We start from the raw sequence: 23,767 nt of genomic DNA on the forward strand, positions 1-23,767 counted from the left end.
CGAGAGCGTTTTTGTCCATAGCATTGTCAACGGTGTTGTGCATCAGAATACAGCTAGGATGGGCTAACCAGCAGGCTAGTTAACTAATATCTAATAGTTAACTTTTCAACTATTCTGTTAGGCACCTTAATTATTGAGAGTCGTGTAGCCCACCGTAAGTAATATCCATATCAATTTTTATAATTTCGAAAACGCGGTTAGCCTCGGCGCTGTGGCCCAACAAATTCTGGCTACATCGCACCAAAATGCATGCGCTTTCGAGAAGCTTGCAGGCAAAGCAAGTTACTCGTCGAAAAAGCCAAAATTAGTTGGGCTACAGCGCCGAGGGTAACCGCATTTTCTCATTCAGAAACGTCATCTTTTCGTTCAGAAAAATCCTCATTTCAGAAACGTCATTTCAGAAGAGCATATTTGCCTAGGACACTACGGACCTTCAAACACATATTACGCAGTAAACAGGCGCTTTTGCTTCTCGTCTCCATGGAAACAATGCCAGTGCGTGCTCATGAATTCAACACGCAAAATCGTGCCCGTCAAAATGTTTTGGGGCACCTAAGCAAATCTTATGATGTTTAAATGCGAGAGCAAGTGTAACCATGGCTCACAGGTCGTTGGACACCTCAATCGTGCCTGAGTGGGCGGTGGTGTCCACCTAGAAAATGAGGAGTTATGCGCCTTTCCTTTTCTCAAAACCAGCGGAAGGTTTAGACTGAGAAAAAGAAAGGCTCATAACTGGTTCCCTGAATCATTGGACACTTCATCGCGCTTTGAGGCACATGGCGGTGGGGACGCCGGCGGTCTATTGCTCCAGGAGGTGTGATGACGTCATCTGCATGCCGCGTTTCGACGGTGGATTTGTGATGATGGCGGGCACAATGAACCAAATACTGCTCTCGCATTAAAGAAAAAAAAATAATTGTACCTTCAAGGACGTTTTAATATTAGACGTCGCGGGCTGCAGAAATGTATGATTAAAATTCTAGAGGTAACGCAAAGTTTACTGCGCGTGCTAGTAACCATTTTCATCTGGCTGTCGGAACATCGGGACTATTCACAGACACGAGCACTAATCAAAAAGCCGGGAGGGCTAACTCGCCATATCTTCTATTCTTTCTGTGCTACCAAACTACTTCTTTAAAAGTTTTGTTGCGACTTCAGTACCTTTCCCGACAACTTTCTTACTTGTGCAACAGGAGATAATTGTACTCGGTGAGCGGTTTACCTATTGAGCTGCTGTGGGAACGTGCCCGGGAATTGTCGGGCCTCACGTCGATCTTGAAGGGCCGGGCTGAGTAGAGTGATAATGTAGCGGTCTCGAGCTGGGCCCGGCCTTTGAGTCTTGGGCTCAGGCCTCAGAAAGTGGCCCGAGCATTGCTCTAATGCAAGGTGCCTAATGGCTTGAAGAACCTGGAATTGTCAGGGGAATTGGCAGGGCCCTTACAAAAATGGGTGATGAGTTTCTGATTAAAAGTCAACGACATTTGATATCACACTCATCACGAATTTCTGATTACTTTTGTGTTGAGTTTGTGATGTATTGGTGATGAAAATTGGCCACCGATTTTCTGATTAAGACGTGATGCTTTTTCTCCTGTTGAGATTCTGATGTATTTGTGGTGCATTTACTTTGAGTTCATGATACATTTCTGCGTCTTTTGTGATGAAGACTGGCAACTGATTTTCTGATTAAGATGTGATGCTCATTGTTTAGTTGTGATTCTGATTGATGCACTTAATGTATAATACAGTGGCAAAGTGCATCCAGAAATGAAATGACACTAGCCACCAACACGACAAACAAGAAATCTGGTTTCTTACTTTAATTCACGCGAAATCATAGACGAGAGCGAATTCTTCACCTGGACCACAGTAGTATCAAATTTGCCGCAGACGTATGCTGAAATAGAAAAAATTAAAATGACATAATGGGTACATACTGACGACAATGCAGAACTTTGACCATGACCTGCGCATGCACCATGTTCAACATTCAGTAATACTGTGATTATGAAGGCACAATTTAAAGGTGCAAAATTTCTTGAAACTTCACATCTCTTGCTCTAACCACTGGTGTGTCAAAAAGGTAATTATCAAATTTAACTAGCTACCTAATTAGCATTGCTTCCAAAATAACTACCTTCATCTGTTACTGACAACATTCATGAAAAAATTGCCTTTCTACTTCGACCACCCTATTTTTAGAAATTTTTGGACGCATTTGCCAGAACGCTTGATGTATATAAGCCAGAACAACACACAAGGGCGCACGCAGTATGAAGCTATAAAAGCACCTTTATATGGATATTTCATCAATAGAACATGATTTTTCGTAACTCATTCAATCACTTATTGTGCAAAGACGGTAGAAAAAAAAACTGCTGCCTAGTTGATACGTTTAAGCTGAAAAGTGGATTGGGCAAGCTGATCCAACGCTAGAATGGAAAAAATGAGATGCAAAAAACGAAGCACATGCTAAACATTTCACTTCTTTCTTTTCAAGCATTCACTGATACACGCAGAAGAAATACACTAAGGAGCCCATCGAAACCCTTGGCAATCACATACAGATGCACACAATCAGTAATGGGACAGTATGTGAAACAGGGAGGACTGCAAAATGTGTCAGTAAATTAAGCCACTTATACTTTTGCTGTGCTTTTGCTACGGCCTTACTGACACATCTTCCAATACAACTTGCATCACATTCATGTTATTTGTTGCGTCATGGCTCTCTAGTCCATCTGCTTTTTGATGTCGGATAGCTGATTACGTTCCTCCGCTTTCCTGCTCTTTTTCTTTGTGGTTGCCAAGGGCTCCGATTAATTCCTGGATGCATTCTTTGCATCTCAGTGACTACCATATATTGTTGATTATAAGTCAACTCTGGTGATAAGTTGACCCCCCAACTCACCACCCCCTTTGTGCAAAGAAAAAGTTAGGCTCTGAATTTAGGTTGGCGCTGCCACACCCTGCGGTCCTAGCTCGCCCAAAAAGTTTTTCAGAAAGCCGAGTCATAAAGAAACATCTATTCGTTCACAAGACATCTCTGACTCGTCGTCGCTTGTGAGGACACAGCCGCGATCATCATCTTATGAGCCACTGCTCCTGCTGGTCGTCGGAAGCGGCGCCGAGATGCTGCTCGTGGAAAATGACGTGCAGAAATGGCGAAAGGCACACAACAACACGCGAAAATGCTTCTCGGCTCATGTGACTGGTCACGTGTGGTCTACTTTTGGATTGGATTGGATTTGTAGCCACCCATTTGTATTAAACATTGCCAGCGCGCCCAGCTTTGGCTGTTTTTCCGTGGAATGCCCACGGTTTGTCGATAACAAGTTGCCATCGTATTAAAACAAACCTTTGGTGCATATCTCAATTACATTCAAAATTTTTTTAAGCAAATCCATTTTCGCACCGTGTCTGACAAGTATTATGGAATTACGAGCGCACGGGGCGTGATATTATCCGTGACTCAGACGAAATTACTTTTGACCCCGCATATAGGCCGGCTTTAAGACTCCGATTATAAGTCGACCCCCCAACTTTGGAAGGACATTTAAAGAAAAAACGTCGACTTTTGCGCGGCAATATACGGTACATAAAAAAGTGATACATTGATCATGCTATTCCATTGGGAATTCTGTGCAATAAAATCAGCTGGTAGTCAGTGCACGTCTCTCTTGCCTTGTGTTCTTTTTCTTTGTGTTCGTTTCTTGTTTTGATTGCAAGCATTCCTAAAACATTTTATATGTACTATCACACTCAATATGACTCGCAATGTGAGAGCGTGTGGCCGCAATGCTTCAATGCACAGCACTGCCCGAAAGGAACACAAAGTATTTAGACGATGCTGGGGTTGCCCGAAAGGAACAAGAAGAGTATTTAGATGATGCAGGGGCAGGAGCTGATTATCACAATAGAAGAATCATGCTGCTTCAAGCAGCAGGATTCAAGCGCTCTGCATGCTGACCTCACCATGCATCCAGGAAGCATTCCGGCCACACGCTCAAGCGTTCCAAGTCATACTGAGCATGACTGTACCCCACAGTGTCTAACCAGCTTAATGCGTTCCACAGCTATTTCAATTTAAACTTGCTGGAACACACTGAAAACACTTAAAAACCTTCACCATGCGATCCTAGTGCGGCTGCATGTAAACAAATCAGGAACAAATCGATGCTGGCTTTGTGCTGAGCTCTCAGGGCAGTACTTACAAATGAGGGCATCGACACGCACTGGGTCCAGTGCCTCTTTGGGTGGGGCGCCCTTGTTAACATTGCATCCTTTTCCATACAGGGACTTGCCCTCCATCTCGTCCTTCGTGAATAACACACGCATCAGTGCCCTCGCGAATTTCGTCGGGGCACCACGACAGTGCGAGTGAAGTCGTTGCAGGGTGGCCTTCTCCACCATCACTCCACTGCCGATGTTCACCTGCACAATAAAGAAATCGAGATAAGAAACCTGGGATGACCTTATGGTTCCTTCCAACCTATATGATAGCCACGAGGCAAATAGTGTGTAAGCTGCGATTTAAAAGTGGGGGAAGAGAAAATTGAAGATGAACAGCTGCACAGCCAACAAGTAGTTTTTATTTCTACATAAGTATACTTCTAAAATGCAATCTCATGAGAATGTGCCTACTGTTAAGATGGCTGATAGTCCCATCTCTCATACCAAATCCATAAAAACAACTACTGTGCCTTAAAAATCGGTAAATTATTTAGCAGGATGCTACATGTCTAGTAGAGGCACTGCTCTTCAGCTTTGAAAAATGACGCCCCTAAGCTTATACTCAGAAAATTTTGCCCTGCGCTTTTGAGAATAAAAGTTTTGACAAGAAAAGATATTCACTTGCATGGCCGGAACACTGTGTGATAAAACTTTTAGCTAGAGAAAATGCTCTCAAACTCGTATTTTAGCGCCCTCTCCAGAAGCTGACTGTATGTGCGACAACACAACAGAATTTTTTTGTGCAGTTCCCATTGCAAAAAAAAAAAAAATGCGAAGCAAGGGGGAGGCTGAACAACACAGCTTGTCATACCAAAATGTCTATGTACGCCATCTGTCAGTCAACTGGTGTACAAACCTGTCCAAGCTTGCACATTTTACCACTGCATTAACAGGCTTCTACTGGTGCTCTGTGCACGAAACACTGGACAGGAAAGAACCATTCAGTTTTATAGTCAAGCTAGCTTTTGTTTTGCTCATTGTGCATACGACACAGCGTGCATACATGGGACCCAATCAGTTCTGTGAATTTTCGTCGTGCCCATTATCCAGAAAGTAGTTCCATATTAACGAGGCGCAAATATGTTAGAACAGATTGGTCCTCATAAAGATTGTCCACATTTCGATTCATCCATATTAAAAGGGCATGACTGTATATCAGACAAGGCAATAGAGCCATGCCTCGTTAATATGGACATATTGGTTCCTGAGACATATTGTTTGTAAAGCAAGTCATGCGTAATAATGTCCTGTGAAGAAAAAATTCTGAAAAAGAAAGCTAATTAAGGTCTGCTTCTGTGCATAGTAGTGGGCAGTGAAGTTGAAATTAGACAATCTGGGGCATTATTCTGGTAGCCATTTTCCTTTTAAATAATGCGGTGCAGTCTGAAGCATCTAGTGGTCCATTAGACAAGTGATGGCATCGCACTGTGCGATGGCACATCTGCTATGACTGTTCACATACCATAAATCGCTAGTACATATGTGTACTAGGTGGGCTGACAGCTGTTTAATGCAGCAGAGCACAAGTTCCTGAGAGAGTTATCTTCACATTACTTCATGCGATATGACAAAGGGAAGAGATGCTGACTGGGCACCTCGGAAAACATGAAAAAGCAAAAATCGTGCCTTCACTCAGGCATTTACACTTTCACAATGCTTTAGAGCGTTCATAACACAGGGAAGGTCAAAGTTACGTTCTTATCGTTGTCCAAATTAACACAAGAGACATACATGGACCCCAATGGAGCCCGGCTCCATGTAAGTTCGCCCTCTCCATTGTCAAGACAGCTAGTTTGCATATAAAGAAAGCGTAAATGCATTAAAAAATATTTGGGAGCCTGTAAAACTGTCCATAACTCTAATCCCCCACATAAATGGTAGTTCTAAAAACAGGGCATGACTCTATCCGTAGGTAACGATTTGCTCCCCTCTGAGAGTGGCAGCCATAGCCTTCAACATGTGGCTGGATACAAGAACTCGAGCTAGCAGAGAGAATGTAAATAAACCCCAGCTTGTAATAATATTATCATTCAACTGAATGAAGAGTAACACACTATTTTGTAGTTTTTGTAGCTTTGGTTAATCACTTGCCAGCACTGCTGTATCAGCACTTTTATAATCACATAATTGCTGTGTGTGAGGCACAATAATGTAGTACTTGAAGCTGCTTGCTGTAGTTTTCTGTGTCAATATACTGAGTTATACCAAAGGATTTTGTGCAGCTGCAAAGCAGTGGCCTCATGTACTGCAATAGAATGGGTGTTGCAGATCTCAAAATACTACTTATTTATTTATTTGGTTTTTAGCCTAGAATTCAGTCTTAGGTCACAGCCATATTTCTGGCATCATGAGCACCAAAAGAAAAAGAAAAAGCATTTACCATCTCGGCTTCAGCGGTAGCGGCAGCTGGCGAAGACTCGAGGCGGCGGGTGATTTTCCTCAGACCCTTCACCATCTTGAAGGAATCTGAACACAGAAGGAAACAAACATTTAAAAACACACAGCAAGCACAAACAAAGAAGTCAGCTATCGACTTTTATAACTGGAGAAAACATTATTATATCACAAAATCAGGAGCAAAGCTAAGCTGTTTTTGTCCTGCGCTCTCATGACAGTACTTGCAAATAAGTGCATTAGCATGCATTGTATACAGTGCCTTTTTTTGTGCACTAATGCAACAAGCGAAAGTGTCTTTTACTTCAAAGAGCAACTTACCGTAGTTGTTCTCCGCCACCTGCAGGCGCTCTTGCAGCTCTTTTACTTGCTGCTGCAACTCCTCCACCTTTTTGTGGGCGTCGCAGGAGCATTCTGTTGCATTCTAAAGAGAGACGACACACCATCAAGCACCAGTTGAATTACCACTGTTGATAGTAGTGGCAGCTAGCATCCACTGCAATGCAGTTGTTATTTTCTGTCTTGTCATGCTTACACAACCAGCTGAACTCCCGAGTCACCAGGGTGCTTCAGAATAGGGGGACCATACCGGTTAAGGGTCCGCCTATTAATGAACAAACTCGCTAATGAATGTTCAAACAGAGCTGCAGCTAATAACCAAAGTGGTATCTTACCATAAGGAATATTAACTGCCTACAATTTCAAGCTGCACCATTATATGCGAAGCATGCATATGCAGTTACAGCTGCTAGGAATGGACAAGAAAAAAAATCATACCGTAAAAACTACTAACAAGCTATAAACATGACTGTTTAAGCAGGACATTGTGCAAGTCCAAAAGAAGCATAAATAGAACGCACTGGACTGTGAGCAGTAAATTATATATATATATATATATATATATATATATATATATAGACAGAGAGAGAGAGAGAGACGAAACGAAAAGGCAAGGAGGTTAAGCAGAAGCACAGACCAGATGGCTACCCTGAATTAGCGAAAAGGAAGAGGGGGCGTAAAAAGGAAAGCAACAGATGGGATAATTAGTTAGGATATCAGAAAAAGATGGGGTCTTTAAGGCAGTAAAACGCAATGGAAGACACAATGTGTCGCACAAGCACAACTGTCCAAAAATAGTTTGTTACAATGCCTTGGGGTTAATTAGTGTTTTATAACTGCAGTGTGGGTCACCAGTGGGTCATGTCACGTATTCATGCCGAATACTGTGCCAATACTGTGTGATTGCATGAATAGTGTGCTGCGTGATTAAGCCATGGGACAGCTTAAGTTTTTTCAAAGAGGCTGTGAAAAGTACACATGCATAAAGCACCTCAATGAACTAAAAGTAACGGCATCTCCTCCCTCCTCCTCCTATGCCAGCGTTCCTTTTGACTAATCCCAGGCGCTGACGGTGATGGCACCTAGGCCGGGGGCAGACAGCAGACACTCCCAACGCTCGCCCTTTGGCGTGAAGTAGACCGCATTCCCAAATGAATTTTTATTGTTTTCTGCCTCAGAGATTAAAAAACTGGACGGGAGATTAAAAAAATTAGTTACTCCAATAGCTAACCATGCCCACCTGTACTGCTTTATCGAAGCTTTCTGAATAGCGATCACTCTTATTGCGGTGTACATGGTGGAAAAGGCGCCTACGACCGAGTTCATAATACTACAGTGGATATCCTCGGAGTTGTTTTCCTGAATGGCGCCTTTGCCCAATATCATTTGCAACTTAATGCTGCCAAGATTAAGTGGACGGCATGTGCTGTGGGCGTGAATATTTAGCTTTCTCTTTTGTTAGACACACACGTGCGGTCTAGGCTTTATAGGAACCGATGGCAGTGTAATGTTCCCGTTTTCAAGTGTAATCAGTTGTGCTTTTCAGGGTGTAATTGCCCACTCATCTTAACTTTTCTATTTGTAGTGCTGGAAAGCTTGGCAATTGTTTCGAAGTGACTATGCCATGGGTACAGCAGAGGCTAATGTTGAAAGGATCCAACTGGCCCCGGTCCCTTGCGTTTGTATGTAGATTGGTGAATATGTTACACAGTTGTGATCAGAAGAATTTTGATGTAGGATGAATTGTCTTAGTTGATTCACGGCAACCACAATTGTCTCTATAATTACTGCTACGCATGAAGCCGCAGTACTGAATGACCCACTACAATGCTGTTTGTATGGTGATTGACCTCTTGCATCAGCATAAGCAATAATGGCTGATAAGAGAACATTAGCTTCCATCTTGTAATTCTCATGCATAATGCACAGCAGGCTGGACTACCACAGTAAATGAATTAAGGTTTGGTATGGCACAACCAGCGTCGGGCATCAAAAAATGTTTTGATGCCAGAAGCAACACAGTGCCATAGTTTTTTTTGTTTTGATTTTACTGGTCTGCCCAAGCACAGCCTCCACGTCTTTACCTGGGCTACAAATATGCTAGAGCACATGACTTGTGTAAGGAAAAGGTGCAGTGGACAGGAGTACTGCCATCACAAACACCTCAATGCTGCTACCAACCTTACCAACTACTCGAAACTTACTATCCTGCTCAGCTTAGTCATCAAGTTTTTCTGCCCCAATTCACCATAGCCATGGGGCTCTGCACTTTACAAATGTATTGCTCTCCTCAGGCAACCCCCATGTCACACAGAAGAAATTATAAAAAAATTGGCAGTGGTTTCGCTCTTGTTAAACCGGGTAAATTGCGTAATTGGCTGAAGCAAAGCTGTACAAGGTCAACGACGGGAGCTACGACGGCTCGAAACCTGTCGCAGTATTGCTTATGCAATAAAAACTGAATGTGCTGGCAAGTTTTGTCACCTAGCTTATTTACAGACTAGTTTGAACAGCCTTGTGGGTTTATGGGGGTTTAGCGTCCCAAAGCAATTCGGGATATGAGGGACACCATAGTGAAGGGCTCCGGAAATTTCAACCACCTGGGGTTAACATGCGTTGACATCGCACAGTGAAGAGGTCTCTAGAAATTTGCCACCACCAAAATTTGGCCGCCATGGCCCACATCAAACCCACTTCTTTCGAATCAGCAGCCGAGCGCCGTAACCAATGAGCCACCGTGGCGGCCAAGCAGCCTTAGACAGTGCCCACCAAACCACATACTTCATAGAGGCTGGAGTCAGCTTTGGCAACACTGCTAAAGGACCACAGACACCTTATTTCAGCTGCGTGTTTTCTTCTTTCAAATGATGCTTTTCACATTAGAATGCACATGGTGTTTCACATGGTGTTTGCCTATGACCACTAAATTTTATAATATTAAATTACTTCTTGATGCTGCTTCGGTTTCATCAATGAAACGGTGGCTGTAACGCTTAGGAGTGTTTAGGTGATGTGAGGCATGGAAAAACTGAAACATTACTGCTGATATGTCGCTTCTTATTCCAGCTTTTGAAGCAGGTTGGCCTACGTGTTGAAACAGAACTAAGAATCAACAATTATACTGCAGTTGTTTTGTGCCTCAAATAACCTATAACACTCCCAACACATCACGGCCATCATTCCGCTGATGAAACCGAAACAGCATCAAGAAGAAATTCAATTATAAATTACTCAGAGGTAGCAAAAGAATGCCACATGGTGAAACATGCATCCTAGTGTCTAACGTATTCATTCTAAAAAAGAAAACAAGCAACTAAAATTAGATGTCTATTTTCCATTACTCCTGACTTGCAGAAAATTTTAAAACCAGCCGCCATCGTGGATCACTGGTTATGGTGCTTGGCTGCTGACTCAAAAGGCACGGGTTCGATCCCGGCTGCGGCGATCACATTTCAATAGAGGAGAAATGGTAGAGGCCTGTGTACTGTGCAATGTCAGTGCATGTTAAAGAGCCCCAGGGGGTCGAAATTATGCGGAGCCCTGCACTATGATGTCCCTTGTAGCCTGAGTCGCACGGCACATGAAACTGTATAAACCATAAATTTTATAACCCCATTACCACAAATAGCACTTGGAGCTTCTCTCCCAAAGCAAGTTTGGCTAGTGTGATTGCTGCGATTTGTGGTCAAAATGAAAGCAACACAAAATTTGCATGCCTGCATGTTTCATTGCATAATTACAAGACATAAAAACAGGGTGATGAAGGACCACATCTTGTTTCACGCGTCATGGATGACAATGTCTAATCAAGTAGTATACCTGCTTGCACACAGCCTTTTCATGCTTCTTGTTTCACATAACTCATGTGATAACACAGCTGTGTACAGTTACTTGATTGCAATGCATCTGTAGCTTACAGCATGCACATATACCTCATATCAAGTGACCTAAGGCACAACCTACATTAGGGGGCTTCCAGGCAATGTTGACATGTGTTACTCCACTAAAGTAAAGAAATTCTCTTCCTTCTATATTATGTTGCTTGAAAACAAACACAGTTGCTAAATAAAGAGTTTCTCTTGTTAAATGTCTCAATACTTTGAAAAATAAAAATTAATAATTTCACACCAGGAAATATGCCTTTTATTCCTTATTCACAATTTCGTAATTACAAATTTAAGATGGCATGCTGATACGAGGCCGGTATTTTTTTATAAACAGTTAACGAAGACATCTAAACCATTCTCCCTAATCTCTTGTAAGAAAATAAAATTTCGCCGTCTTGACGCTTGGTAGTCAACCTACGTTATCATAAAAATAGGTACTGTTTACATGAAAACGTGTGCGTTTGAAAAATAAAAGCAGGCACAAAATCGGCTAGCAACGGCAAAGAATTCTAATGCTCTTAAATCTATCTCGCAGCTAACAACCTTTATGCGTTACAATCTGTAGCAATAGACTATAGATCACAGCAATGATTACGATGTGCTGACGTTATGTGGCCCCTTGCAATACAGAAAAAGAAAGCAGAAAGGGTTACTACTAAACGTCGACAATAATGGGTAGATTTACCTTCGGTTTTTTTGAAGGCGGCTCTTCACCTTCACTGCCACGGCTGTTAGAGGCGCCGGCACTTTTCACGGCCCGCGAACGTCGCCGTTCCATCACTTTCAGCGTGCCTGCGTTATTTTACCAGAAGAAATAAATCCAGAGCATTCGCGGTGCCTAGCAATAACGGTTGCAAACGCTTGCGCTTACCGAAATCGAGCAGCTCTGCTGTAGCTGGTGGCTCCCCAGCTTTCCAGTTGACGCTGACATGTGTGCCACGAAGCTCTTCAATAGCGTTCTCTTCGCTCATAAGGCGGAAGCCGAGACTGACATCCACTATCGAACGCACGGGATAAACGTCCCATGATTCCTCAGTTGTCCACTTGATAAGTATGTGCGACATGGCAGAAGAGGAACAGAAGAGACAGAAGAGGAACACAAGAGGTGAAGAGAAGAAAAAGAAGCGGAATAAGCAACGCGTCCCGCCCGAACCGTGCTAACACGTGCTAACAGGCTTTGGCTATGATACGTACTTGCGATTCATCGTAAGACGAACACCGCAACTTTTACATTTCATTTCAAACAATGTACTTTATTTGCGTTTTCAGTATTTTATTTTAATTTATGAGTTTTTGTGAAGAATAAATAAACATTGAACAGAACAGTAGCCGCTGGCCAGGGCACAACCCACGCTTTTTCGACTCGGACTGGATCACGTTTAGTTTCGATACAGCACCACAGCACTCTTGCACGTGATGAAGTTTGCGCCTTGCCTGCTCGAACAACTCTTTCTTTTTAACAGTATATCTTATTTAATCTTGGCTTGCATTCCTCTGTATTGAGGCTTCATTTGATAGCTACTGTTGCTGCTTCTAGCAGCTGCTTGGCAGTTTTTCCAGGGGGTTGAATTCGACTGCATGGCCGTAAGAATACAGCAGTGGCTTACGGGAACTTCGCGACATTTCTCAGGCTTGCTGGAATTGCTCATTGCATTTACACAGCGGAATAATGTATCATGAGACGTGCTATCATACCCACTCTACGCCGAGCGCGTGTAAACGAAAATAAAAGAGCGCTTCGGTGAGGCGACGGCGAGGCGTGTGCGTCGAGCAGACGACGCGGAAGCCTCCGTGGGCAGCAACAATTTTTTTAATAGTGCGCAGTCCGAAAATCTACTAAATGCTAACTGCTAGGTGACTAAATGGCGAAAGGCTGGAAGTGGCCGACTGCGGTAGGAATGCCGGTATAGAACAAACGTGCTGCCTCTTGCGGCCGCGGTCGTACGTGTGGCGGTGACAACCACTATACAAGTTTATCGAGTGACTCTACCAGCCCTATTTAAAAAAGGGTTCTCACTCCATCGCCCTCCCTACCGCCTATATATAACCCTACCCCCAATGCTACTTCCCCTTTCATTCTTCCCATCAGCCGTCCCCTCTACTATAATTGGACTTCTTCCACTTGCATGCGGGTATTTCTTTGCTGTGCTCTCTGTAACCACAGTACAGGGACCACAGTGTGTCCTTGTGAATCAGCCATTTATTTTTATAGGTACGTGTAGAAATGCCGAAGAGGAAAAAGTATAAGCAGTATCTTTTTGATGCCGCATGTGAGGTGCCAACTCGTACGAGACACAGGCATAAATTACGAGATGATAGAGCCGAGCGTACTGCTTGCGAAATAGGAAGCAGTTCCAACGAATCGGACAGCGACAGTGACTCGCCGTTGGCTCCACTGTCCAGCAGAAGTGATGACAGAAGTTTGTTGTCTGCTTCCGTGACAACAGAAGAACCTAGTGATAGTGACGACTTGGCCGTGACCTCGGACAATGAGCGCTTGCACACTGCAGACGAAAGCCTGGTTGACATCTCGGACAGCTCGTCATCGAGCGACGACGACGGCTGCAACCCCGAGAATGAGGACGCTTCCGAAGCAAGGAACGAAATGGTAAGCCTCGCGGTAGTTCAGTTGCGAGCAGCTGTCTTGCTGCACTTGAATTCTAGAAGTAAGCCTTGCGCGTCCAGTTTTCGCTTTTTCGTGAAGCCTGCAGGACTTCATGTGTCTCATGTTGGAATGTCACGTTGAAGTATGTAGTAAAAATTTAGAAAATGACGCTTTTTAAATGTGCCGTCTTCGAGAATTGTGCCAGCAAATCACCGCCTTTGTCTTGGCCGCTCCCCAAACAACTAACCAATTGTACGCATCGGAGGCGCGTTTGATATGTGTGCAGTAAGCCGCGACGGGATGCACGCGTTCTGTCTCCTTTGGCGCCGTGGTCAGTGTGTGCGATAGAAAATCAAAGCAAGCCCCCAAGCTTTGCCCCCCCCCCCCCCCCCCCCCCCCCCCTCCCCCCCTCGTCCCATGATCATGTTCGCTGAAGCATCCGAAAATGATTTACAACACCTGAAAGAGGCCAACAAGTGGCATGGTGGAACTAAGGAAGCTGGCAAACCATAAAAATTTAAAAAAAAGGCCTGGAATAAAGCATTAACAGTAGCGTTAATTGCCACTACTCATATAGCCTGTACAGCTAACCTAGAATTGATTTCTGTTCTGAAAGCAGCAGAACAAATTACATATGTGATACTGAATCTGCTAGAATTTCATACATAAATAAAAAAAATAGCACCAGTGTCGTTGACATATTTCGCAGGTGCCCAGTACAGAATTCAGCAAGCCACCAAAGAATGGCTTTAGGGGCTGCATGCAGAATTCTTCAATGCTGGTGTCAATGCCCTGGGACATTGTTGCAACAAATGTTTGGAAAAGTGCAGTGACTATGTAATATGTACCTGTGACTTACTATCACATGTCGGTAAATTTGCCTGTGGGACAAGATTTGACCATATTGGCTCTCTTGAATCACCTTGGTTCTAAGGTGAGGTTATTGTTGAAATGTTAGGTGCTTTGGCACTGCTGTACTTTATAACATCAAGCATGTTCAAATTATTGCTGCAGTGCACCAAGTGACTAAAGGGTATTCATTTTTCACCCGTTATCCTAACTTTTTTCAGGAAGAGCCACTCTACCTTGGAGCGAAGCTGTCAAAGGGCCAAAGCCTTGTGATGGTGATGGCCCACATATTGCGACATCATGCATCAAAAGAAGCAACAGACAGCCTCCTCAAAGTTCTTGATGCACACATGCCAGAGAGTGCAATTTTTCCTAGGTCTAAGTATCTTTTTTTCAAACATTTCACCTCTCTGTCAGAGTGCAAGCGCACGACACATCTGTATTGCAGCAATTGCGCCGAGTACCTGGCTGTACTTCCGTGCGCAGCAGAAAATTTCAAGTGCCACAAATGTTCTTCAGCATACAAGTGTGCCGACCTTCTGGCATCAGGATCCTTCTTCATTACTGTGGACATTGAGTCACAGATTAGAGAGTTGCTCTTGAGCGGCAAGCTTGCACAGGACCGCACAGGTCCTCGGTATGATGTGGGTGACATCACCCAAAGTGCTGGATACAGCAGTTTGCCAATAACTGATGATGATGTGTCAGTTACCTGGAATACTGATGGCGTGCCATTGTTTGAATCGTCAGGACACAGTGTGTGGCCGTTACTGCTCCAGATAAATGAGCTGCCATACAAATTAAGGGTTCAGAAATTGCTGCTTTTTGGTCTTTGGTTCGGAAGTAAAAAACCAAATATGAACAGCTTTCTTGGGCCCTTTGTGCAAACAATGAATACGCTTTGTTCAGAGGGCATACCTTGGACGACTCCGGCTGGAGTGGACAAGGTATGTCGTGTCTATCCTGGGCCATGTAGTGTGGACACTGTAGCCCGCTGCATGGTGATGAATATGCACCAATTCAATGGTGCTCATGGGTGTGCTTGGTGTGAGCAGTGTGGAGAGGTTATTGATAAAGGTCGAGGTCACACTCGTGTGTACCGAATGCAGAAGCCTGCTGCAAAATTAAGAAGTAAAGAACGCTTCGAAAAGCAGGCCGAAGAGGCACAGAAGAGGGGTGAGCCTTACAAAGGCGTGAAAGGCCCTAATATTCTTTTTTTAATGGCATTTTTCAGCTTCCCTTCATCATTTGTTGTTGATTATATGCACACTGTGTGCAACGGTTTTGTCAGAACCACAGCATTTATGTGGTTTGGGCATAAGAGACGGTCGGAATACAGCATTGGATGTTATCTGCCACAGATTAATGCCAAGCTAAGGCAGCTAACTCCAATATGGGAGATGAGTAGGCTCCCACGGTCCCTTTCTGACATGAAATTCTGGAAGGCGTCTGAGTGGAGAGAGTGGATGCTCTATTTTTCCCCTGTCGTCCTGAAGGAGTTTTTGCCCAATGTTTATTACAAGAACTGGGTTAAGTTCGTAAAAATAATGCACTTTTGTTTGCAGTCATGCATACCAATGGAGAAGATTGAGGTTGTGAAGAAAGCTATGGTAGACTTTTTACAAGAATATGAAGAACTGTATGGAATTCATGCTATGACATATAATGCCCACATCCTTATCCACATGGTGGATCACGTGATGCAGTGGGGACCCCTTTGGGGTTTCTCCGCTTACCCATTTGAATCCGTCAATGGGAAACTCGTGCGTTTTGTTAGCGGCACAAGATATGCTCATTTACAGATCGTAGAAAAATTCTGTATAATGCAAAGCCTTCCACAGATCTTGTCGAAGACAATGAATTGGAAAAATAGTGAACTTAGGCATTTTGTTAGATCTTTGCTGAAAGGATACAACTTACGCAAGGCTAGTTCACAGTGCGGCGGCATAATCCTCTATGGAAAGGGGAGCCGTGAAGGGCGCACTGTGAAATACAAAAAAGCTACAGTTGGTACTTTTACATATTGTGTACAGTCAATGGACAAATCAAAAAGAAAGAATTCCTATGTTCTTGCTGATGGAAACGTGTTTGGGCGTGTGACTGATATCCTGACAACCTGTGCTCAACGGTGTTGTATGAAAAATGACCATGTACAATTTAGAATCAGGAAGTTTAGCATTCTCAATGTGTTTCTATCTTGCATTGCTGACTGTGGCTCTGTTCAGTTTGTAAGTGTTCAGGAAAGAGATGAGTTTGCTACTGTGAGTGCCTTGGATGTAAGGAAGTGTATTGTCCTATGCTGTTCGGGAAAAACAGTCTTGGCTGCGGTTCCTGAACAGTGTGTTTTAGAGTCAAATTAATGTTCAGGTTGTTCTTTTCAATGCGCTTTCACACATGAGCTCATTTCATGAACGTTTCACTGCCTTGACATGCAGTAATGTTTCTTGCACTTTTAGTGTTATGTTTATGTTTCATGCTTCATGCTTTACATATGTTTCATGCTTTCACGCAAAGTGTCTTCTGGTACTGAAGGAGACCAAGTTTTAGTTTTGCGCACATTGAACTTTGCACTAGTGTCACCCCATGCTCTCACTCATGCTCAGTAGCGTGAAATTAGTATTATGTAGTTTATAAATGCAAACTTTATTATGCAAGGATACTTGCTTTTATTGCTGCAGTGCTTTATGTGTGTATAGTCTTGATTTTCACCCTTGCTCAACATTACTATCAGCTACATGTAGAGAGATCATTCATGTTTACAGTGCTTATCATGGTGTTTTTGTGTGTAGAAATTGAGTGGTTATGTAGCAACCAAATTTAATATAGCACTGATGGATATTTTTGTTAGTGTAATAACCTCTCAACAGGGTAAAGTTAACACTGTTTTTTCAGAGTAAATTTGTGTTCTGCAATTCCATTTGCTTTTATTGCTTTGCTGTGCTTTACATATGTGTGGTCCTGATTTCCACACTTATTGAACATGGTTATCAATTACTTGCAGAGAAATCATTCATGTTTAGAGTGCTTATGATAGCATTTTTGTGCGTACACAGATTTATTAGGTAGCAATAAAAATTTTATTAAAGTTATTGATGTCACAGTAGCTACAAAATAATTTTTGTAGAGTATATGGCATACAATGTAATGCTTGCCTAGTGATCCATATGACAAACAATATGAAGCCTATTGCAAAGCTTTACAATTTTTTTTGTATGCTTCGAACATGCAAGTTGGCATATATTCATCGTGCCATCATTTTCTAAAGTGATCATGCACCATTGTTTAGAGAGCAAAATAATTTCATGCTTGAGTGCGTCACCCTCATCTTGCTCGTAGGATCTTCTCTGCATGGGGTACCATGTTGCTAGATTTGTATCAAACTAATATGTGGGTGCCCAAAATTTATGGCATGGATACGTACTGTGCATTAGATGGTCATGCCAATGTGGGTTTGTGTATGTAGAGTTTTGTAATGGGAGTATGGTGCTTTGTTGTTTCCTTGTAATAGAATTTCATAAATTTTTGCTATGGTATGCCGCTTGTTTTCATAGTACCTCTTGTTTGTAAACCTTTTTGTCAAATGCGTCTTTAGCTGTAGGACATTAATTACATGTATAAATTCTTTTTACACACACTGATTGCCATCAATAAAAGTATATAAATGCACCATGCCATGCCCTTTTTTTCTCGAACTAGGATGTGCCCGTTTCACACAGATTTGCAAATATTTAGAGGTACGGTTTACAAACATCGATAAAGTATGTGTTTGCAGTAAAGTATATGTTTGCAGTTAGGGTTAAAAAACACCAGAATGGATAACTTCAGTTCAGTATCTGCTACTTGGGGTTCATTAATATGCATAGACATTTTGCAACACTTGGGCATTACTATGGCCCTGTGGAAATGGTGCCTCACCGGCCATTGCATGTGCCATGGAGTCAGAATTAGCCAAAGATATGCACTTATTGTGATGCATTGGGCTTACCTAGATGTGTAAAAAAAAGCACACACAAATTAGACAGCGCAAGAGTTCAGACACAGTGCGGGGACCATACTGTTATGCCATAATGCATCAAAAATTATTCTGAGAATTTTTCCAGAGAAGCTCAAAACTTGAGGATTTGTGATGTGAGACTGATGCAAAAGTTCATCAGGTATTATGATGACAATCTGATGAAAATAAACTTGATGTTGAAATTCATCAAGAATTTATGATGTGCATCTGATGCAAAAAAGTTAATGTTAAAACTCATCAAGAATTTATGATGTCAGTCTGATGCAAAAACACAACAGGTGTTGCTTTTGTGATTAATTTCTGATAACTCATCAGGATGATATCACAATTATATCAGAAATTCAATATCCATTTTTATAAGGGGGAGCCAGTTATGCGCTTTTCCTTTCCTCAAAATCAACGGAGTCTAAACCTGCTGCTGGTTTTGAGAAAAGGAAAAGGCTCATTGCGGCCTCAGTTTGTAGGTGGACGCCACCGCCTACTCACAGCGCGATTGAAGTGTCCACTGATCCAGTGAGCCAGTTGCGTTTCCTCTCGCATTTACACATTAGAATTGCTTAGGTGCCCGCATAATTTTTTGCGTCTAACGTGTACAAGACGTGACAACCTGTCTGTTTTAGCTGTCTTCTTGTCATACAAGAATTTAGCACTTTAAATACTGGTTGTTTCTGTAGTGGTTGCCACACTCCTCAGTAAGTTTGGGCTGGTGCAGATAAGCAGGCTATGTTCTAAAGTACTTTCAGTCAAATAACCCGTAAACAGTAAAGTGCGGAATTCGTGCATTTCCGGTGTTCTCATGCGAGGCACCACGGCTCCCTAGCGTGGCATCAAAAGCGACCTGTAAACGTGTCCAGCATTTTTGAACAAAAATTTCGAATTTTTGATTATTGTATGGTTTTGGTATGAAAATATTTAAAGTAATGGTCCATTCTTCCGATGTGTAGCAAAATCTTTGTTTTAAAGTTGGTCCATCGCTCGCATCCAGTAAAGAGTGCCATAGAAAACCAATGTGGAACGTTTTTGTCGACAGCAAAAACGTTGATATCGAAAAAAATCAAGCCTGGCGAGGGAATATTTGCGGATATATTGACTGTTATAGTAAAATCTGACGATATATGAAAAATTGTGTTCATAAACTATTTGCCGTTGAAAAATGCTCTTGTCTAGAATTGTTGGGTATGAGCTTGCTCTCGGCCCGAGACGATCTCGTACGCCGTACTGAAACTGAAACAAAAACTAGTTTCTCTGTGGTTCGAGCTGTGATGACAAATACATTAGAATATGCTGCGTTTTGTGAAAATCGCCTTGGGCTTGCCTCATGGTAGTGCCCCATGGTACTGTACTGGGCGTTAGGATGAATAAAGGATGCCTTCTGTGGAAAGCCAGGAATTTTTTTTTCTCTGGTGATAAGCCAACTACCCTGTGTCAGTTTTATTCAAGGGTTCCTTGCTGAAAGCCTGAAATAATTTCTTGCAGTAGAATGAATAGTGTAGGAAGCCCTTGTAAGCATGCGGAATGTGTCGTTTCGATTATTTCCCATAAGTTTCTCAAACAGGAGCTGTCTGTTTCGCTTGAAAGCACTCCTAGCGCCATAGCATATGACCACCACTCTTGTCAACCATGAGAACAGCGTGACTACTTCAGTATAATTTTAACAAGCTCCCAAATTTGACAGCTCTGATCAGTCAGGCACTTTTGGTGTCCTGAGAAAAAAAAGCTGCTGTCGAAATTTCTGCGCTGATTCCTAGTTGAAGTGAGACAGCATTTATTGGCCCGTTATGGCCGCAGATTGCAGTGTGGTGAAACCAGTAAGCAAGGATTAGGGGGACCATGTCCCGTCAAGAATGCTGTGTTTGGGATGCCATTCCACAGTTGGAGGTGTGACTGTAGGCGCCACAAGGGAGCGTGGAAGGGGCTGTCTCGCTAATAGTCTCGCTCATGCTCTAGCTTAAGCTGCTGGTCTTCGTCGATTTTGCTCTTCATCTTGTGTTTCTCAGCAGTGTGCTCGGTCATGTCTCACAAGTTGACCTCACTGGACCAGTGAAGAGATATCTACCCACATCAGCCACTAGCAGGAAATACGCCTTTTCTGTGGCTGAACTCGGACGACAGTAGCATCTCAACTTGCAAAAAACGTTGGGCAGCTTACAATGTTTCATGACAGCATTCAGCAGCTTCCTTGTCATGTCAGAATTGAGCCTTTAGTGCACGTTAAAGATTCCCAGGTGGTCGAAATTATTCCGGAGACCTCCACTACGGCACCTCTTTCTCTCTTTCGCTCCCACCTTCCTCCCTTTCCTTACGGCGTGGTTCAGGTGTCCACCGAGATATGTGAGACAGATACTGCGCCATTTCCTTTCCTTAAAAACCAATTTACCAATTTTACGTCGTATCACAGGTCGTTTGCAGCACAATGAATGGTAGACCTCTTTCGTCCAATCGGGGCCGAGGAAGACAACAAATAGTCCCTCAATTATTTTGGCACTATTTTGACTATTTTTATTGTAGTAATTGGAAAGGAAGTTCAGGGTGGAGTTTTAGTGTTGTGATTATTTTTAAACAATAATTGCAGTGATTGAAAAGGCAGTTCAGGGTGATGCTTTGAAATGAGAACGAGCGTTTGATTCACTGGTTAAATTAGCCGAGAGTCCGCACGACCACAGCACTGCGGAGGCCTACTGCGAAGTGCTGCGCCGCCATTCGTAAGCATGGCGTCCGCCGAGTCGGCCGAGTCTTCTGAGCGGAGCAGCTGGACACTGATGCTCTTTCATTCCCAGTGATGGCGCCACCAGTCGCGGGGTGAGGAGCTCAGAGGAACACGTTTTGTAGCGCACACCGTTCTGACTTGCTCAGATCGTCGCAGCCTTCACAGCGCTGCAAACGGCATGAGATGGAGTATAGCTGTCATAACTTTTCCCTTTCGTATGAATTGTGCCCATTTTACATTATTTTCCTTCCTTCATTATGGGAAGCCCGATAGGCGTTAGGATATGATAAATGATGATGACGAGGAGCAGAATATTTGCGTATAACGTCTGTTTCTTTTCATCGCTGCATTTTGTAGAAATGCGTCTGTCTTGTATTATAAACTATCTCGTTTGATATCTGAACTACTCGAGAATTTTCAGTCGCAATTTGCAGCGAGTTTTTATACTCTTATGTGCTTCAAAAGAAATTAACATTGAACACAGTTAGTGGAAACATCAGATGCTACGAAGAATAAGGAAAAGGCTAGCCACCTGTAGTAAACAGCCGAAAGAGAACCACTGATCGCTTCATAAGTCACGATTTGAAGCTAGAGTTCCTTCAGGAAGAAAACCGTCTCAAACAGGAAAAACAGATCAGTTTTGAATGGGTCTTTTGCAGTTTCAGTAAATAACTTTCTGTTTTGACTAGATCATGTATTCTGTCCGTTATCGGCCAGTGTTTTCCCGTTTCATGAGTGATGAGGAAATTTTGACTGAAATAATCAGAGAAAACACGTAAAAGTCGGCAATTTGAAAAGGGTATAGCTTGCTTCACACCCTGCAATAGTTGCGGCATACACTTCGTTCCAAAAAGGGGGCCGGAATAGGGGAGGGGGGGGGGGGCCGTTTAGGTGCAGAAAGTAGCACGCGGCGAACATAATACAGGTCTCACTGTACCACAACTCTGCAGTTTTGATGTTTGGTCTGTTTTTTTTTTTTTTTGCGGACATGGTTACCCGGCACTTTGTGTTCCATTTGGCACATTCACAACAGTAATTTTGCTATTTTCTTTTTGGGCCCTCCTAGTCATTGGAGTGAAGGACGTACTGCTTAGCCGCTATCGAAGCTGGTGTCTTTTTAATGCGAGAACATTGCTTGGCTCATTGTGCGAAAACCTCGCCGTCATCACAAACCAATGGCCGAAACGCGGCACGCAAATGTCGTCATCGACCCTCCTGGAGCAATAGGCCGCCAGCGTTCCCACCGCCACGTACCCCAGTGCGCGACTGAGGCGTCCACTCACCCGGGCAGCCAGTTATGTGCCTTTCCTTTCCTCAAAATCAACGAGGTTTAAACCTTGCGCTGGCTTTGAGAAAAAGAAAGGTGCATAACTGCCTCAATTTGTAAGTGGACGCCACCGCCTACTCACAGCGCGACTGAGGTGTCCACTGACCCAGTGAGCCAGTTACACTTCCTCTCGCACTTACACATCACAAGAATTGCTTAGGTGCGCCCATAATTTTGTTGCATTTGGTTGCGAAAATCTTGTGGTTTTTGTTTTCATAGCGACAGCCACATGAGGGACTTCAGAGGGAAAGAGAATTCAGTCGTCGTCCGAGGCATTGATAGAATACATGGGCACCTAAGGAGAGGAAGGGTGCTCAGGGAGGCGTTTATGAGAAGAAAAGCGTGGTATACATACATGTCACAAGTAGTTTGCAGCACTGTGAAGGCTGCGGCGGTCTGAGCCGATCAGAACGACGTGCGTTGCAAAGCGTGTTCCTGCCCGCCCTTCATCTCGCTTCCGGTGGCTGCATCCCTCGGAAGGAAAGAACACCAGTGTCCAGCTGACGTACGCAGGTGACTCGGCCGACTCGGCGGACGCCTTGTTTACGAATGGCGACGCAGCACTTGGTAACAAGCCTGCGCAGTCCTGTGTCCGTGCGGACTTTCTATGCTAATCTAACCCGTGAAGGAAACACTCGCTATACTTTGAAAGCAATCCTGAACTACCTTTTCAATTACGACAAGAATAGCTTGAACAATAGTCACAACACTGCTCAGATATTTGAGGGGTTATTTGTTGTCTTCCGTGGCCGCGATTGGACGAGACAGCTCTACCTTTTACAGTGCTGCAAACGACTTGTGAGATGAAGTGTAGCACTTGGACGCACGAGCTCGCCCGCAATCCGGGCTGCAAGGAGAAGTTTGTGAGCAGATCGAGGAAAGGAGCCGCAGCTGTCGGGCGACGCTTTACACACCTCCCCGTAGCGTCGCCTCTTTGCAGGTAGGGGCCGTGAAGATAGGAAAGCCGCGGTAAGTGTCGCGCATAGCGCTCCGCCTCTCCTCGCTCGGTTGCACTTAGCCTTGCCAGCAGCAGGAGGTTGTAAGGAGAGGTGAAGCGCATTCATTCTTGCAGTCGTGCATAATAAATCCGGCAAAAACGCACTCCCCACTTTTTAGAAACACCATGTCAAATGCATATGTGCACTGCACACAAATACAACTACAGCCAATGACGGACAACACACAGTGAGGAGACACGACACAAAGCTGCCACAATGGTATTATATTTGGGATATGAACCAACTAGCGCATATTCAGAACATCCTGCAGCATCTGTACACAGCCTGGCTGTCGCCATACATTCGGTCACAAATGGGGCGAGATGACCCTCAATTTTATTTTTGCAACAAGATTTGAACAGCAAATACGCGCGGCTGCCGCTCAGAGTATATGTAATGTGCTTCTCCTGGGG

The 23,767-nt window shown here is 43.6% G+C and overlaps 3 protein-coding genes across 4 annotated transcripts in view; 2 read left to right on the plus strand and 1 right to left on the minus strand.

Moving 5' to 3' along the window:
* Nucleotides 1–23,767, plus strand: part of LOC149350782 (protein tiptop-like) — a 420,494-nt gene that overhangs the window by 170,839 nt on the left and 225,888 nt on the right. The window lies entirely within an intron of this gene.
* LOC149350783 (uncharacterized) lies at nucleotides 1,806–12,055 on the minus strand. 2 transcript variants are annotated; one of them, XM_089579927.1, is made up of 6 exons: nucleotides 11,725–12,053; nucleotides 11,539–11,645; nucleotides 6,949–7,051; nucleotides 6,614–6,699; nucleotides 4,215–4,434; nucleotides 1,806–1,897 (listed from the first exon to the last, which is right to left on the minus strand). In XM_089579927.1, exons 1-6 carry the CDS (start codon nucleotides 11,915–11,917, stop codon nucleotides 1,815–1,817), a joined length of 792 nt encoding a protein of 263 aa, XP_089436053.1. In that variant the 5' UTR covers nucleotides 11,918–12,053; the 3' UTR covers nucleotides 1,806–1,814. The 2 variants fall into 2 exon arrangements, with proteins under 2 accessions (XP_089436053.1, XP_089436051.1); XM_089579925.1 differs by having other exon boundaries at nucleotides 1,806–4,434; nucleotides 11,725–12,055.
* LOC149350784 (uncharacterized) lies at nucleotides 7,532–17,976 on the plus strand. The gene is made up of 2 exons (XM_089579924.1): nucleotides 7,532–13,461; nucleotides 14,529–17,976. Exons 1-2 carry the CDS (start codon nucleotides 13,078–13,080, stop codon nucleotides 16,665–16,667), a joined length of 2,523 nt encoding a protein of 840 aa, XP_089436050.1. The 5' UTR covers nucleotides 7,532–13,077; the 3' UTR covers nucleotides 16,668–17,976.

Source organism: Amblyomma mixtum, chromosome 3, assembly GCF_055824585.1.
Source record: "Amblyomma mixtum isolate Tamu chromosome 3, ASM5582458v1, whole genome shotgun sequence".
In the NCBI taxonomy this organism is placed as follows: Eukaryota; Metazoa; Arthropoda; class Arachnida; order Ixodida; family Ixodidae; genus Amblyomma; species Amblyomma mixtum.